Here is a 17,975-nt window from a genome sequence, read left to right as displayed (position 1 = left end):
TGAGGCAGGCACCACAGGCCACCAGGTAGCCAGCAGGGGAAGTGTGAGATGTGGTGCAGTCACTTATGAATGAGCTCAGATTCCTCCAGAAAAACAAGGGCTATCTGTGGCCCTTTTTGGCCAGTGTCGGACGCAAGCACGCCTCCCCCGAGTGAGTGCATGTGTGTCATTAGTCGTGATTCCATCTGTGCTATCACCTAAACACTCCATCCTCTTCTCCTTCGCAGCACTGTAACTTCTTGAAGGAATTTGTTGGGGTTTTTTTCTCCTATGACTGGGGCTCTTGGATGTGCTCCCTAAAAATGGGTATGATGACCCCTATTGGTAACCTGTGAATCCTAAGAGATACCCCCAATTTACACCTAAGAGAACTCCTCTGCACATCCCACAGCCCCCATGCGACATCCACACATCACCCAGAGTGCCCCTCCAACCTCCCGCACACACCATCTTCTCCACACGCAACCTCCAACTCCCCTTTCGTGGTCCAAGTCCTGGGTTGCCTCTGTGAGGCTGCCCCTGAGTCACCTTCACTCTTGGTTCCCCGTGCTCCTACAGGAATCCATTCACGGCTTCTCTAGCATGCTTTATTATAACAATGCTTAGCCTGGGGGTTCTTTGACAATGAGAAGGGTCCTTTCCTTTGCACATCTAACATCTAGCATTAGTTCATAGTAGGTGCTCAATAAATAGTTGTTGAATGAATGAGAGGGAGGAATCAGTGCAAACCACACAGGTAGGCTCCGGGGTCCCGGGCTCCGTGTGGCACCAGGACAGAGACTTGCCAGATTCCATCGGAGTCCCAGGAAAGCTCAGCTCCGCCTCAGAGCTTCCACATCTGGAAGAAGGTGGGACCGGAAAGCTGGGAAGAGCTGGGGGAGCTTCCGGAGGGGCAAAGAGGGGCCTGAGGGTGCAGGGGTGTTAAGGAGCCGCTGCTGGCAGGAAGCAGTCACCACCAGCTGAGTCACACTGAGGTTCAGAAGCCCCCTTCACCATCCCCACCCCTGGACTCCCACCACTGCTCCCGGGCCACCGCCTAGCAGCCCCGAGAGGCGGCCTGGGCCTCTGAGTGCAGTAGACCCTATCTAGTGTAAAAGCCAGCAGCACCGCACACCCCCTCCCCAACACAGAAGCTTCCGGGCGGTGGGTGGCTCAGCCGGCTGCCTCAGCCGCCCCCCCACCAGCCCCCTCCTGGTCTTGCTCGCTGTTCTGCAGCCTGCGCACAATGCTGGTAAGGTCCAGGCTTCGTGTCAGCGTGTCCAGGAGCATCTGGTCCTTCTGGACGCCCTCCATGAACTCCTCCAGGGACAGCTCCCCTGGTGGAGAGAAAGGGAGTCAGGGGAGAGGGTGTCCGTGTCTCCTTGGCAGCACTGTGTCCCAGGGGGCCCAGAGCTGGAGTTTTGTGACAGGGGCAAGGCTGATGCTGGGGGAGGTGGCTGTGAGGGGGACAGGCCAAGGAGCCGGGGACCAAAGTCTGGTCCAGGAATCTCTAAACTCCAGGTGTGGGGCTGGGACCCTACACCCTGGTGGTCCCCCTCCCTGGTCGACTCCACCCCGGCCTCCTCACCATCCCCATTGACGTCGATCTTGGAGAACACGGTATCGGTGAACTCTTCGGCACTCATGGTGGAGTCGCTGCAGGGGTTAATGGCTCGGATGGCCTGGAGGGAAGAAGAGGTGAGAGGAGCCACCCAAACCGAACTCAGTCTCAGTGGTGGGGGAGGGGCGGGCGGTGAGAGCGCCCCTGGCTCCCAACAACAGACAGCGGGAGTGGAGGCGGAGGGTGCCAAGCAGCAGAGTGGGCAGTAGCAACGGAGCTGGGACTTAAGAGCTTATACAGTCTCTTGGTACACACGAGGAAACTAAGGCCCAGAGAGGGGAAGAAAAGTGGCTCCGGTCACACAGCTGGTGAGGGCCAGAGCTGCCACCAGGACCCTCAGTTCCATCCTGCCCCCTTCTGAGAGCACGGCTCCCCGCTGGAGACCCAGCCCCGCCCCCGCCCCACTGCCCGCCCAGCTCCCCGGTCCTCCAGCCGCGGCCCCGCCCCAGGCCCGGCCTCTGCACCTGGAGTTACCCGGATGATGGTGAGCAGCTCGTCGCGGTCAATGCAGCCGTTGCCGTCCACGTCGTAGAGCTTGAAGTACCAGCGCAGCTTCTGTTCCACCTTCCCCTTGAGGACCAGGCTGAGCGCCGCCACGTACTCCATGAAGTCGATGTAGCCGTCCTGGACGGGCGAGCCGCCTTGAGCCCACTCCGCACCCCTTCCCCCGCGCAGCACCCTGCCGCACAGCCCACCCTGCCTGCCCCAGGGGCTGCGATCAGATCGGGGAACTAACCCCCACCCCGCGGGCTGTGGATGGATGCTGCGCGCTCTTCACAGATGTTTGGGCTGCAGCTGTCACGGGCTGCTTCTCTGTGCTTCTCAAACTTCCAGTTGCTTGTAGGTGGGAGAAGAGAAAGGGATTCCGGGGTGTGGGAGTGTGGGTTGGGTGAGTTTCTGCACTGGGGTGACAGCAGGAGGTCGGTGTGGAGGCAAGGAGAACCTTTCTCATTCTTTCCTTTATTCTTCTAACTTTCCTGGCGCTCACTGTGTGCTGTGACAGACTGACAAGGAATCAGAACTCAGTGAGATGGGAACTGCGTCCTGAAGGGAATGCAGTGTAGAGGACACAGGTTCGAATCCTGACTTTGCCCTCTCAGAGCTGTGGGATCTGGGACAGAGGATGCAATGTGTCTCTGGTCCTTGATTTTTTTCATCTATAATAATTATGATGGTACTTACCCCATGGGATTGTCATGGGATCACATGAGTTCATGCATGTAAAGCACTCAGTACTACCTGGCATATAGTAAGCTCTCAATAAATGTTAGCTAAGATCTCACTGTTATTATAAAGAGATCACTCTGCTGGCATGATGTGCATTCAGCAGCAACACATCCGGACGGGCCATTATGGAATCGCAAGATAGGAGCACTCACTCCACTGGGGAGAAGGCAGGCGAGGGGCTCAGGGTGGCTTCTGAGGAGGTGACACCCTCATTGAGTCTTAGAGGGGTTGGCCGTGGGGAAGAGTGGCACAAGACATTCCTGCGTGACCATTCACCCGAATGTTCACCAGCTGACCATGTGTCCGGCCCTGCCAGTCCTACTAAGAGGGTCTCTGCCCACCTCCCCCCAGACCAAGTGAGGTTGGGAGAGGGCAGCCTGTGCCTTACAGTCAGGCTGGGCCCTGTAAGGAAAGGAGCACTGGACCAGAGCACATGAACTTGGAATCCAGCCCATATTCCTGCACTTACGACCATGACTCGGGGACCAGGAAGTTACTTCGAGGCAGATTTGGGGTCAGTGTGATGAACTCTTTAACAGGCAGAGCTGCCCATGGGGGAAGGGCCAGCCTCATTCAGTAATGAGCTCTCTGTCATTGAACGTGTGCAAGCGGAAGTTAGAGCACTGTTATTGGGGGCGTAGTCGACGCTGGGCAGGGTGGCCTCTGAGACCTCCTGGCTCCGCGCTGGCCTTCAGCCTAAGGTGAGGCCTTAACCTCTGTGAGCCCTGCAGGGAGTATCTGATCATAGTGAACATTGTTTGCTTCCCAGGCTCAAGGGCTTTCACACAGGCCTCAGCTCATTCAGTCCTCCCAGCCCCATGCCCCTGCTGCTGTGGGAACGGGCGAGGCCCCTGCACAGCCCGACTCCAAGAAGCCTGCAAACAGCTACAGAGGCTCCTCTGGGGGGTGGCTCAGGGTGCGGATGCTTTTGCTTTTCATTTCCCATCTTTCTGTGTTGGAAATTTCACAACATGCTGTATTACCTTTATAATTTAAAAAAATGGCTTAACAGGGACTATGGAAAATACGGGCTTTTGTTCCAGAAAGACCTAAACCTTGTCTTGGGAGAGGGGTAATCTTGGACAAGGCACACGGGCTCTTTGAGACACAGTTTCAGCCCTGGCTGGCGTAGCTCAGTGGATTGAGCACGGGCTGGGAACCAAAGTGTCCCAGGTTCGATTCCCAGCCAGGGTACATTCCTGGGTTGCAGGCCATAACCCCCAGCAACCGCACATTGACGTCTCTCTCTCTCTCTCTCACTCTCTCTCCCTCTCTCACTCTCTCTCCCTCTCTCCCTTCCCCCTCTAAAAATAAATAAAATCTTAAAAAAAAAAAAAAAAAAAGAAAGAAAAGAGACACAGTTTCCTCAGATCTAAGATGGGAACCACAATACGTGCTTTTCAAGATTGTGGGATGGATTAGATTCAGTAAAATTACTACAACAATACCAACTTCTTTTTAGTGCTTCCTGTACCGTTTCATTCATTTTATTCATTTAACCTCACAGCCACTCCCAGGAGGGAGGTATCTTTGTCCCCCTTCTCAGCTGAGGAGGCTGGAATTGAGAGAGGTTCGCCACAGCCAGTGAATGAAAACCCTCACCCAGAAACTGGGTCTCCCGAGCCCTGCACGGCGCCTGGATGCAGGCCTGGAGCATGCGTGCTGATTCAGGGGCACCTGTGTGACCTGTGTGACAGCCAGCTGCGCAAAACTTTGAGATAATCAAAGCACATGCTTGTGCCCCGGGTCACACTCCCACTCACACCGCTGCACCCCGAACTCTACCCGCCCAGCACAGCACCCTGGGGTTCAGTCCTCTCCTCTTCTAACTCAGGGGCTGGCAGACATTTTTGGTAAAGGGTCAGAAGGCAAATATTTCAGTTTTGACAAAATGTAAACACATGGGTGTGGTGTGTTCACTTATAAAAATAGACCCATGGGCCATTGTTGGCACCCCCCAGGTTTAACTCCCTCTGCATCAAATTTCCTAGCCGGTCTGCTGAACTGCTCGGTACTCCTGGGGGCGGGTGGAGGCACTGGTGCCCCAAGGGTGACTTAGCCACTGGTGTGCAGGAGGCACTTTAGACGTTACAAAGAGGCTCTTCATTTAAATGAATGTGTGTTTAAATTACTGTTGTTATGAAATACAAAACTAGCCCATAAACTCATGATTTCTCGTCTATTCATTCACTCGTATAAGAAATTTCTATTAAGCACCTATTGTGTTGCAGGCACTGCTTTGGGTGCTGCGAACACAGTGATGAACAGGGCAGGTAAGAGGCCAGTCCCTGCAGAGCTCTCACTGCAGCAGGGGAGAGAGCCGATACACAGTCGTGTGTGCATTAGAAGATGAGACAGGCTCTGGGAAGCTGTGGGGGCGGGACTAGGAAATGCAGGGGCGAGGGCTAGTCCCAGTTAAATAGGGTTTAAACCAGGAGATCAGGGCAGCTGTTAAACCAGGGAAGGAGACATTTGAGCAGAGACTTGTAGCTGGGGAAGGTGTGAGCCACAGAGAATTCTGGAGGAAGAGGGTCCCAGAAGCACCAAAGCCCTTAAGCCAAGGGTGTGCATGGCATAATCGAGGAAGATAGGGACTTCTGTTTGGTACAGTACAGGTGGTGCTTGCATGTGACAAAAATTGAAGCGTTGGCATATGAATGACTCAGATTAGGTAAATACATGGTTGGTGGGTTGCCCCTCCCTGTGTCATGAGTGTGATTTTAGAGGGTCCTTTGGAAACATGTCTTGATCCAAAGGGTTACCTTAGTAGGTGAGAAGCTGAGCTATTTTGGTGCATAAGGGTTTTAGGTATTGAGGCTCTGTCCCCTCCTGTTCAGGAAGTACTGCTGCTTCTGGAGGACTGGGAGGTCCGGCATCCCGATGCCATCCTTCCTGGTCTCCGAGCCCTGGGCTCCGATGCTCTGCTTCCTTGCACCCCTTCAGGAAAGCCCTCAGGCATGACCATGCTGCCCTTGAGGCTGGGACTCAAAGCCCATAATCTGCTTTGGCTCCTTAACTCCAAATATTAGCGAGTTTTAAATAGCCTCTGAGCCCCAGCTTTCCCCAGAAGCCCTGCCTACAGTGGTGTTTGGCCCTCTGGGCGGCGAGGGGGCTGGGGAAGTTCTGGGCAGCCCCTCCTGGCTGCGGTGGGCACGTGGTAATATGCTGACACATCTCGCCTTCCCCGTGAGCGCCAGCCGGGCAGGGACCAGCCACAGCGGGGAGACAGGTTTGTGGGCCTGGGTTCTCCCACCACTACTACATCCTGACTGAATTGCTCCAGACAAATGGAGGACTTGCTACTGAAAATCATCAAACACCCTAACTAATGTTCCCAACGGATACGGGTGAATGAGCTGAGGCTGAGGGGGAGAGCACGGGGTCAAGGTCACCCAGCTGATGAAAATCAGGGGCCCAAACTCGTGGTGTGTAACTCCTTTTCCAGCGTTCCCTCTAGCTTATCTGGAAGTCCTGACCCAGTGTGCCCAGGTGATTACTTGGGGACACACACTTTGACCCCTGTGAAGACCTTTGACCCACTTGAGAAAAGGTGAACTGAGGTCGTCGGGTGTTTTAGAGTTGAAATAGCCGGGATTCCCCAGAGGCCAGGCAACCCTGCCCGTCCCCAGGTCTAGTGTCCACAGAGCATCACGGGTGACCCGAGTGACGTGGGCCTGCCCATCCCAGACCAGCCAGGGCAGGAGCCCCCTCACCCTGCTCTCTACTCTCCACCCCTCCTTCTGCACCCCTGTGAGCCTGTGCAAAAGCACCACATACAGCAACAACCACTTAGTAGGTGCTCAATGACTGTCTTGTAAGTGTGCACACTTGTTCTGGATTATTTAAAACGTGCGTGCGGGAGCAGCAGGGGCCATTTGGTCCAGCCTGCGAGCATACTGCCTGTGTACCTCTCTGTCCCCCCAGCAGAGCCAGGGCAGGGACGTCCAAGTCATTCCGACCCCAGTGCCTGACTCACAGTAGGTGCTCAGTGAATGTGAGCACAGCTGACCCCCTAACGTGGACCTTCCGCCCCCCAGGCAAACCACGGACTGTATAAATGAAGCCGCTCCTCCAGCGGCCCCTGCTGTTCTCACACTGGCTCCCCCACTCTGCTGGCTGGGATCCCCCGGCATGTCCCTCCAACACCCCGCACCCCCGGCCCCTGCTCACTTTGTTGAAGTCAAAGGTCTCGAACATCTGCTCCACATACTGGCTGGTCGCCGGGCTCAGGTTCTTGAGGCCAAAGAACTGACGGAACTCGTAGAGAGTGAGCTGGCCGGAGGGGCACTCGGTCATGAACTTCTTGTACCACTGGTGGCACTCGGTGCTGCTCAGCTCTTCCACCGACTTGCCTTCCATCACGTTGCCCATCGTCCAGGCCTGCGGGAGGCTGACGCCCAAGACGGACAAGTCCTGTGCCCCGCTGCTGCCTGCACGAGGGTGGTTTGGCTTTTTAGAACTGGGCCCTCCTGGCTCACAGGCCTGAGTTCTTCAGATCTGAGCAAGGAAGGACCTGAGCAAGCAAGTGCAAGGAACTGTCGGGAGGAGGTGAGCAGGAGGGACAAGGTACGGTGGGGTGAGCGAGCCTACACCCAAACGCAGGGGCTGCCAGAGAAGCAGGGCACAAGTCCCTGGGAGGTCCTTACAGCCAATGGGAACTGCTCCTGGAGAAGAGGAATGAAAATAGAACAAGACTTAGCGGAGCAGAGGCCCAGGATTACAGCCTTGAGCTGACAGTGAGAGGATTGTCTCACCCAGTTTGCAGTCTCCTCATTCCTTCTCACCAGGACAGAGTGGGTGGCCAGCCAGCAGCTGTCCTGATCCTGTGAGTGCCACTCCCTTCTTGTCCTGTTTTGAGGGGGCTCCTCCCTCAGACACAGAAGGGAGATACATATGAAACAGAGCTGGGCCAGTTGTGGGCTCTTGTCAGGCCCGTTGCGTACAGCTGTCAGGCTGTGCACTGCACTTGGCCACCGCTGCTGAGGGGTTCCAGTCGACCACAGACAGCTAACGTAAGAGAGCATTTGAGTGATGCGGTGTGTAGGCTTCCAGCGAGTCCTAAGCAGCTAGTGGGAACCCCTCCTGCAATAGCCTGCACAAGCTTGTCTAGACATGCATACACCCACCCACTGGTCCTGTTCTGACCACACTCTCACATTCTCGGAGGTCGCATCTTTCCCATCTTGGGAGGCTTTGAATTCAGGCCTTGACTCTGTCAAGTTCAGAGTCAAGTCCATCTGACTCTGAACTTGACACCACTGCCTTCCAGAGGCATGGGAATAGGGGACATTGAGTGTGTGCCTATGAGTGTTGGCCTAGTGGCCTGGAGTGTGTGTGTGTGAGGGAGAGGGCTGGCACACATGTGCATGGGTGAGCTGCTGCCTGCTGGTCCCAGAAAGCTCCCAGACCATGCCTAGGGGCCCACCTCTGCAGCAACAGCTTCCTCTGACCCCAAGTGGGATGTTCTCTGACCATAGACATTAATGGTGGTTCATTTATGGGACCAACACCCAGGTGGGCTGACTCTGGATGCTCCTGGGGAAGTATGGAGCCAGCACTCCCTCCACCTTGCCCCCTCCCTGGTTGATTTCCCTCCCTCCTCTACAGGTGGACCACACCTGTTCCCCACCTCAGCCAGAGGGAACCACCACCCACGTTTCTGCTTTCCCAGCAGGCTCTTGGACACTCATTCAGGTTGCGCACTGATGCACTAGCACGGAACTGTTTTTCATACTCCAGAAGGGGTGTCTTCAGGGGGTGGTTTATTACTACAGCTAACCTACCCTCTCCGGACCGATACAAATACTGCAGTTTAAATACTGCACAAAGTGTCGTGAGTTTTCCAGCAGCACCAGGCCTGCGGGGCTCCTCTCAGGAACCCCAGCTGTGTGCCCGGTCTCTCCCACACTGCAAGGCTGCTAGGGAAAGATTCTTTTCTTTTTTCTTTAATTATTTTTATTGATGTTTGAGAAAGAGAGGAAAGGAGAGAGGAAGAGAAAAACATCAGTTTGTTGTTCCATTTATTTATGCATTCATTGGCTGATTCCTGGGTGGGCCCTGACCAGGGGTCAAGCACTCGCCCTTGGCGCATCAGGACGATGCTCTGACCAACTGAGCGACCTGGCCAGCGCCAAGGAAAGGCTTTTTTTCTCCAGGCTGCAAAGCACTGTTTCTTCAGAGTGAAGACTAAGAAAGATTTTCCTGTATATGTGTATGTATATAAATATACTTATATTTACATAAGTTGTGTGATATAAATATATAATGACATGTAAATATACTTACATATACTTTATATGAATGTTGTCTAATCTGTATTATATATACATATATTAGATATCAGAGCACATATGTATATATTCGGAATAGGCCAAGTCATGCAATAGTAACAGACCACTCTAAAATCTCGGTGGCTTAAAGCACCACGAGTTTACTTCTAGCTCACACTTCTTTGCTTCAACTTCCCCAAGCCTCAGTTTCATTCCTAAAATGCAGACAACAGTGCCCACCTCATAGGGTTGTTAAGAGGATTAAGTGAATTAAAATTAATATATGGAAAGCATTTAGCCCTGGCTGGTGTGGTTCAGTGGATCAAGTGCTGGCCTGCGAACCAAAGAGTCATCAGTTCAATTCCCAGTCAGGGTACATGCCTGGGTTGCAGGCTGGGTCCCCAGTGGGGGTGCACGAGAAGCACCCACACATTGATGTTTCTCTTCCTCTCTTTCTCTCTCCCTTCCCCTCTAAAACTAAATAAATAAAATCTTAAAAAAATCTTACTAGATCCAACCTCATTCCTAACTTTCTGCCCCTTTGCCTACCTCTCCCCTGCCCCCCACCCCCCAAAAAAAGCTGCAAAAGAGAACTGTTCTCTTGCAGCTAAGAGTGGCCATGTGACATGGTTCTGGCCAAAGAAATGTAACCGGAGGTCTGCTGCGTTTTCTGGGGAAAACTTGCTTTCCTGATAAAAAGTGATACAGGATGAAGCTGGCGCTGCCCTTCTCCTGCTTTTGGCTTTGAATGTGAATGTGATGTCCAGAATGTAGCAGCCATCTTGGGATCATGAGGCTATGAGCGAGGGAAAGGCCAAGAAACCAGAAATGTCAACCATCACTTTGAACTGCTGAATCTATGGCAATAACCAATGTCTCTCCTCATAGTTCTGATTTTGTTTGAAAAAGAATCCCCTCTTTATTACAACAAAAATAAAATAGGACCCTCAGAAGCAGTTTGAGAATGGAAGCATCAGGAAGATGGTAGTTCTTATGCAATTTTGTGTGAAGAATGTCAGGCTTGTTAATCCTAGGAGGATCCCACAAGAATGGACAGAGGAGAGGACCAGCGTCCTGGAGGTCAGCTCAGAGACGTGGCCCAGCTCTGTCAAGGAAGGACAGCCACCATCGTCCGACCACCAGGAACGACCTGCATCTAGGAGCTGTGCCCACTGCCTGGGCAAAGAACGGAGTCCAGAGTGCTCGGATCTGTGCCCCTCGTACTGCTCAGGCCTGGCAGCCCTTCCTCAGGCGGTGACCCCCTTTCAACAGCTCAGGACACATATGAGCCACCAGAGGAAAGACCCTGGACACCTAGAGAGGGATCAATCCTCTCCCTTCCTGACTGAGATGCTCCAGATGAAATGAGCCAAAGAGGTCCCTGTGAACCAGAGGAGACAGGGAGGGCTGCCTCCCTGTCCCTGCCTCGAGTGGCAGCTGCCAGAAATCACAGTGGGTGGGTGTCACGGCCACCAATCAGCAGTGACCTTGGAACGCTGCAGAGGGCTCATCGAAACACGAGAAAAACATACACACAGACAACTGAGTCCTGTGGAGAAACAGGGACAAAAGGGCCACCCTTTCTAGGGGAGAACGCCCTGTTCTCCCACCCAAGCAGGGTTTAATTGGGTTTGTTTACACAGGAATTCAGGTAAAGCTCATTAATCATTGCCAGGAAGTAAGAATCAAACAATAGATAAGAAGTCTGAGGTCCTATTTTGAGTCAGGGTCAGATAGCTAAAGAGCTGTAAAACTTTGAGGAACAAACTTACTTCTTGCTTGGACCCTTATCATTTCATTCAGAGCATTCTAAGCAAAGCAGGTTTCGCAGGATTTTACATATTCTTTCTTAGGCCTTATTGCCTGGGAAACCCACCCTTTCTAGCACAAGGCTGTACCACCCTCTGTCATTGTTTCAGGCTTAGGTGGAGCAAGGGAAGTAAGGCAGCCAAGAGATTAGGAGATTTTCTCGCAGGCAATGAGGACTCATGTTTTGTCAAAGCCGAGGGGCGGGGGTCCATCACCCCCTTTTGCTGTAGCTCCCCAAGTCCTTCCTTGGGGGTCTCCCACGTGATCATGCCTGTCTTAGATTGTTCCCCCCTTGGGGAATCTTACCCATCATTGGCTAATCGACCAAGCATTGGGGGCCAGGCAGGGTGAAGTAAAAGGAGCAGAAGCGGTGCTCCTGCCAGAGAGATAAGCTTTTGTCTTCTTGCTGGCTTACAATCCAAGGTCATTCCCTTAGCCTTAGCCTTGGTGGGGGTTACAGCTTCTGATACCAGGCAGGGCGGTCCCCAACAGGTGGGAGTGAGGAGTGGGATGTTTGCTCTGGCTCTGGGCTAGGTCTGCTTCTCAGATCCTGCTTCCCGCACCCCTGGGCAGTTTTCTTCCATCATAAAGACGGCTGCTTGGTCTCCTTTCTGATTCTACAACTCTTCTTGCCCATTATCCTGAGCAAGTTAATCCAAAGATCCCAGAGCTCAGCACATTCCTCAGAAGACCAGAGAGAGACTGAGAGGAGGTGACATTAATGCCATTGCCCCTGTCACTTGTGTATTTATGACTAGAAAGAAGTGACCAAAAAAATACCAACAGTGCTCATTTCTAGGTCATGGGATGGATCACTGGTTGTTTGTTTTTTTTAAATCATTACTTTTCAGTTTTTTTCTGTATTTTTTAACATATGGTTCACAATGAACATATGTTGCTCACATAATCAGAAAATAGTTGTTTTTGAAAAAAGAAATCAAACAAGTCTGTGCTAGCTCTCCTTTACCTAAAGGGATCATTTTAGGATCCCTTGGTGGGCGGCGGGGGGGGGGGGGGGGGGGGGGGGGGGTCAGGTAGAGGCTGGGATCAGCCGGCATTGATCAAGCTCTCTGGGGCCTGTTTCCGGGGGAAGGGCAGGGAGGGCTTCTCCACTGAATGTGCTTGGGGCCCAGGCTCCAATCTGAGCCTTTACAGGGTCCTCAGGCCCAGGGTTTGGAAATGAAGGAGTCCATCCGCTCATCTTCCCTTGTCCTGTTTACCTCCTCCTCACTGGTCACTTTCAGGCACAAATAGCAGCTCCTCTGCGAAGCCTTCTGAAGCTGCAGAACTCACCTGTCCTGCCCCAGCACACTCGCATTTTGCTTCTGTGGTGTATTAGTTTACTACGCTGTGTAACAAGTTGCCACAAAGTCAGCAGCTTAAAACCCTGCACACATATCATCTCCGTTTCTGTGGGCCAGGAGTCAGCCATGGCTTAGCTGGTCCTCTGCCCAGGGTCTCACAAGACTGCACTCCAGAGTCATTGGGTTGTGTTTTCATCCGGAGGCTATACTGGGGAAGAGCCCATTTCCACCTCATTTGGGTTATTGGAAGAATTCATTTCCAGCAGCTCTGAGAATGAGGGCCCTGGTTTTTTGCTAGATGTTGTGTGGAGGCCACTCTCAGTTCCCAGAGGCTGCCAAAAGTTTCTAGAAGCTGCCCACAGTTCTTGTTACATGGGCTCCTTAACAGGGCTATTTCATCAAGCCAGAGAGGAGACTCTCTCTCCAATCTGCTAAAATGGAATCTTACATAACATGACCTAATCAAGGGAGAGACACCTTGCCACCTTTGCCTGTTCTGTGGGTTAGAAGCTAGTCACAGGTCTTGCCCACACTCAGAGGGAACGGATTGTACAAAGGCAGGGATGACAGGAGGTGGAGATCAGTGGTGATGGTGGTGGAGGGGTGTCACCTTAGGGTCTATGACAACATCCATACTTTACCATAACATAGATACAACATTCATTTCTTTCCAGAATCACAAGCAACTGCTTCTGCCAGCCTGCCCTCGAGAATCCAGCAAGTCCCGGAGGGCAGAGACCATGGTCTTACTCGCCTCTTACATCCTCCAGCCCCTGGTACTGTGGATTTCACGTGGTCCTCTGCAGGTGATTCTGTCTGCCCCTCCCCACTCGTTCTCCACCTTTCTCTGCCTGCTGTGAGCCCAGGAGGCTGACCCCCATGGACGGGTCACTGAGCTCCCCTGCCCTCTGGCTTCAGGCTGGGCTCATCCACTGAGAAGCACTGGGAAGATGCTGGAGGGCAGAAAAGGAAAACACTGGTCTTTTCTTCTACCTTCTGCCCCAGCTCCTGCCAGAGCTCCCTCGGGGCTCTCAGAACAAAGCCTCCTTTCCTCACCCCCAGGCTTAGGAGTAAGAAGAATAGTTGTCACTCTCACTAGGCACAGTACCAGTCCCCTAAACCTCCCACGTCTCTGTAAATAGTCCCCTCGTTAACCTCTCCTCAATGACCTTTCTGAGACTGACCAACCAATTGACTGACAGGCTGGAGCTGAATAAAATGTTAAGTGAACGTGCACGTGTGTGACTCAAGAAAGCTCAAGCAGGATGGAACTTCCATGGAACATCTACTGCATTCGAGGCACCTTAGTAGGGTCACACAGCTCTGTGGGGATTGGGGGGCTGACAAATGACATTCTTCTTTATTCAGTCTTCTCCTGAGGATCTGTTTATTGATTTTAGAGAGGAAGAGGGGGAGAGAGGGAGAGAGAGAAACATCCATCGGTTGCCTTCCGCATGCACCTCGGCCAGGGCTTGAACCGTTAACCCTTTGGTGTATGGGATGATACTCCAGCCAGCTGAGCCACCTGGCCAGGGCCAGACAAATCACATTCTGAGATTGAAAAAAAAATGTTATAAATGGTGATGGACAGAGAATTGACTTGGGTGGTGAACACACAGTACAGTGCACAGATGATGTGTTATGGAACTGTGCACCTGAAACCTGTATAATTTTGTTAACCAGTGTCACCCGAATAAATGCAGTAAAAAGAGGGAAAGAAAAAAAAATAAGTGGTGGTACGAGGAGTCTTTCCACCTCATCAGCCCGTCTTCACTTTTAGCCCGTCTTCAAATCTCTGAGGGAGGCCTGGATGCAGCCAGAGGCCCGGACAGCCCCTCACTCCAGCGCCTTCCCGTGTGGCCCTCCTGACCGCGCAATTTCATTGGCAGAGAGCTGGCCACTTCGGGGTGGTGCAGGCCCCCCCCCCATGTTTACAGACCGGGGTGGGAATAGAATCCCATAGCTTCTCAATCCTAGAGCCCAGCTTCTCCCTCCTCAGTGGCCCTCTCTGTCCCACTCTCCAGTTTCTCCCCAAAACACGGATGCCACACCAGGGAGAACGGGATCCATAGCATGGCCTCCAGGAAGAGGAGAGGGCACTGGAGTGGACACGAAGGGAGGTCTTGTGGCTTTCCTGGGCTGATTTGTCTGCAGGAATCCTTCCTGGGATAGATGCCATACCAGCGTGAGAGGATCCACCTGGCAGAATGGCGCCAACGAGAGGGACAGGTGAGGCAGGCACCAGAGATGGAAGCCAGGCTGGGAAGAGACTGGAGGGGCCTCAAACCCAGGCCTGACATCCCCCTTCAAGGTTGCCCACCAGCCCCTCGCCTCTACCCCAGAAACACAGCAGAACCCTGAGCACCAGTCCTTCTGCCTGCTGGGACCATCCCACCGAGGCCCACGTAGAACCTGCACCAGCTTCTTTAAAAGTTTCCTGAACTGGTTTTCCTTCCCCAGTTTGGTGAAGGAAATAGACTTCCAGGAAGTCCAGAAAGCCCAGAGAGTCCCAAAGAAGTTGGACCCAAAGAGGAACACACCAAGGCATATCATCATTAAGTTACCCAAGATTAAAGACAGAGAAAACCCTAAAAACAGCAAGAGAAAAGGAAACAGTTACCTACAAAGGTGTTCCCATAAGGCTATCAGCTGATTTCTCAAAAGAAACCTTACATGCAAGAGGGGCTGAAAAGAAGTATTTGAAGTCATGAAAGGCAAGGACCTACATCCAAGATCGCTCTATCCAACAAAGCTCTCATTTAGAATGGAAGGGCAGATAAAGTACTTCCCAGATAAGGTCAAGTTTAAGGAGTTCATCATCACCAAGCCCTTATTATATGAAATGTTAAAGGGACTTATCTAAGAAAAAGAAGATAAAAAATATGAACAGTAAAATGATGACAAACTCATAACTATTAACAAATGAACCTAAAAGAAAAAAAAAAACACAAAACTAAGCAAACAGCCAGAACAGGAACAGAACCAGAGAAATGGAGATCACACAGAGGGAGGTCAGTGGGGAGGGGGACGGGAGGTATGGTTGGGGGAAGGTTCAGGGAAGGAGAAGCACAATTAGTAGGAATAAAATAGATGGGAGAGATAAAAATGGTATAAGAGACAGAGGACTCAAAGAACTTATATGTACAACCCATGGACATGAACTATGGGGTGGAGGGAAATGCTGGAGGGTTGGGGGTAGGGTGGAGGGGGGATGAAGGGGGAAAAATTGGGAAAACGGTAATAGCATAATCGATAAAAAAAATACTAAAATAAAATAAAAGTTCCTGAACCTTCCATGGAGGCTGCTCTACCAAGGTGAACCTCAAGGGGGAGACTATTTCTCAGCGGACAGAAGGAGGTGCCAGTCCAGGGAGTGGAGGCGCTGGCCTCGCCTCTCACTGCCCCTGGGGCTGTCAGGTGTGGGCAGCAAGATGGTTCTTGTTCATCTTTGTGGCCGAGGACCCAGCCGGCACCTGGTTTTCCGCAGCTGTCTGTGCTGATTGACTGGATGGAGAATGAAGGCTTTTGGCTTCTTCATATAGGTGGAAAACTTGTATTTGTCTCTGTTCCTTTTCAAAATCCCACAACAATGGCAATAAATACGTTTTTAAAAGCACACACCCGCAGAAGCGAAGAGAAGAAACACAGCAGATCAGAGGCTGGAATAAAATTGTAGAGAACAGGAGGCTGATGGACGAGTGGTAACTGATCCAAGTGTGGAAAGTTGAGACTTAAACGCTTTCAAGGAGCAGGGAGACACGGAGGTTGGCGCAGTCCCAAAGCCTGCTTGTGGCTCGGGAGGCTCAGCGGGCTCAGGCTGTGGGTGTTGAGGCAGGAACGTAAGAAGCTAGGAAAATTCCTGAGCAAGTGGAATGGGGAAACTGAGACAAGAAAATTAAACGAGGCCAAACAATTTGAGCAATTTACAGCCTGCTGGTGAATCACAAGACCTTATCTCCCCTAACCGAGGACATTTGAGAGTAGATAGTTCATACCTCTCCTCCCTAACCCGAAATACTTAGCTTCCCTGGCCATAAACCGCAGGTGTCGGGGAGGAGAGAAACGCTCTATGCACACGGACAGCTATCACTGGGACAAAGGGCGCCAGCTGGGGAAGAGGCTGCTCCACTGCCCTCCCCTTTCGGCTCCTCCTCCCCTTACTCCCAAGGGAAACAGCACATCTGTGTCCCCAAGGAATCTCCCCCTTCCGAATCTCCACAGTTCCCCTATAGAAACTTGCTTCTGAAAGCTCAAGGGAAGGTGGTTGTGAGGGTTTTTACCCTCCACCTTCTCAGACTGTGGGCCTCTGATATTAATAAGGAAGCAATTATAATTCAGTCCCTGTCTCTGCTTTTTGGCTGAGTGGTGACGGGCAGCACGGGCCCCAAACTCAGTTGCCCTGAGGTTTCAAGGGCAGAAGGTGCCCTGGAGGGACAGGTGGAGAGTTTGTGGAAGAAGCAATTGCCTCCCCAGATGCCCTCTGCCAGGCAGCAGAACGGGCGTCTCGAGGCATCTGTCCTCTCTGACCCTGGCTGAAGGTTATTCTGGAGGTTTGAACCCGAGAGGCCTTGGCCTCTGGGCACAACTCAGGAAGGCAGAAGGGCTGCTCTGAAATTTGGGGAGTTAAGGAAAGAGTGAGACACCCCCCGCTCCAGCTCCTTCCTACGCTAGCTCCTCACATACCCACAACCAGGCAGGAGTGACCAGGCACAGATGCCAAATGGCCTGTTTCCAGCCTGGATCCCCAGACATCTGAGGAAAACCTGTAACCTGAAAGAGAGCCCATAACAAGCAAAACCCCTGGATTCCAGGCTGGTCGGGCCATCTTCAGGAGGGCCACGGGTCTTCCTCACCAGCTTCTTCTTGGACGAAGGCGCCAGGGAAGCCTGGCCACCACGCAGGCTCCCTGCCAGAGCCCCCAGCCCCCTGCCCTGCTGTCCCGTGTCCTCCCCAACCTCACGTGCCCCGGAAGCGCACTCTGCAGCAGACCTGGGGTGGGCCGTGACCCCAAGAAATGAAACCAGTTAGACCCACTCAGTGCTGGTGGGGACTTCACTGACTCTCTGGAAAAGGAAATAATTCGTAGATGTTAGCTGATTTCCACGGTGTAACTACTCCCACAGCCAAGTTCAAGCTACCGACGTGAAGCCGCAGACCGTGGAATGGGAGGAGAGGCCCACCGTTGTGCTCACGGGCGGCCCAGAGCTGGTCCCGATCCCATGGTTCCCTGGCTGGCAGGGACCAGGGACTCCCTCAGGCCGCTGCTATGGGTCAAGTACTCTGCCTTCATCCCCTTTTTCCAAGAAGCACGGCCCACGAGCCTAAGTAACCTTGGAGGCAGTTCTTCTGGACCAGAGGAAACACCTGAGATGGGAAATCCAGCCCATCCCCCATCAATAAACGGCAAGTCAAGTGTGGCTGTTTTATATAAAACTGGGCCTGGAGAGGAGGCCCCTCGAGACGGGCTCACTCCCTACGTCACTTCCCCATGCTCCAGGGGCGGCTCCAGCATGGGACAAGAGGGCCTCCTAGAGAGCCGGGGGTGTGGTCAGCTGATGTATCTCCTTCTTGCCTCTGGCGGGTCTGCCCAGCCGGGACCATGGGGAGGGTATGACCAGCAGAGGCTCTGAAGGGGAGTAGGGGTTCCTCTCGGGGTGAGGGGACTAAGAATCAAGTCCTTCCAAATTTTCAGACCCCTCTGGATGTAATCTTGCTGTAAAACACCCCTATGCTCTCAGTTTACCCACTCACAGTCACCTGTTCAGA

General features: G+C 52.7%; 1 protein-coding gene across 1 annotated transcript; it reads right to left on the bottom strand.

The window, feature by feature from the left end:
* Nucleotides 1-245: 245 nt before the first annotated feature.
* On the bottom strand, nucleotides 246-7,578 carry GUCA1A (guanylate cyclase activator 1A). Its single transcript, XM_028510808.2, has 4 exons — nucleotides 6,998-7,578; nucleotides 2,075-2,224; nucleotides 1,568-1,661; nucleotides 246-1,316 (listed from the first exon to the last, which is right to left on the bottom strand). Exons 1-4 carry the CDS (start codon nucleotides 7,196-7,198, stop codon nucleotides 1,153-1,155), a joined length of 609 nt encoding a protein of 202 aa, XP_028366609.1. The 5' UTR covers nucleotides 7,199-7,578; the 3' UTR covers nucleotides 246-1,152.
* Nucleotides 7,579-17,975: the final 10,397 nt, after the last annotated feature.

The sequence above is a fragment of the Phyllostomus discolor genome, chromosome 4 (assembly GCF_004126475.2).
Source record: "Phyllostomus discolor isolate MPI-MPIP mPhyDis1 chromosome 4, mPhyDis1.pri.v3, whole genome shotgun sequence".
NCBI classification, from domain to species: domain Eukaryota; kingdom Metazoa; phylum Chordata; class Mammalia; order Chiroptera; family Phyllostomidae; genus Phyllostomus; species Phyllostomus discolor.
The sequence above is the reverse complement of the archived record's forward strand: the minus strand, read 5'-3'. Positions and strand labels throughout refer to the sequence as shown.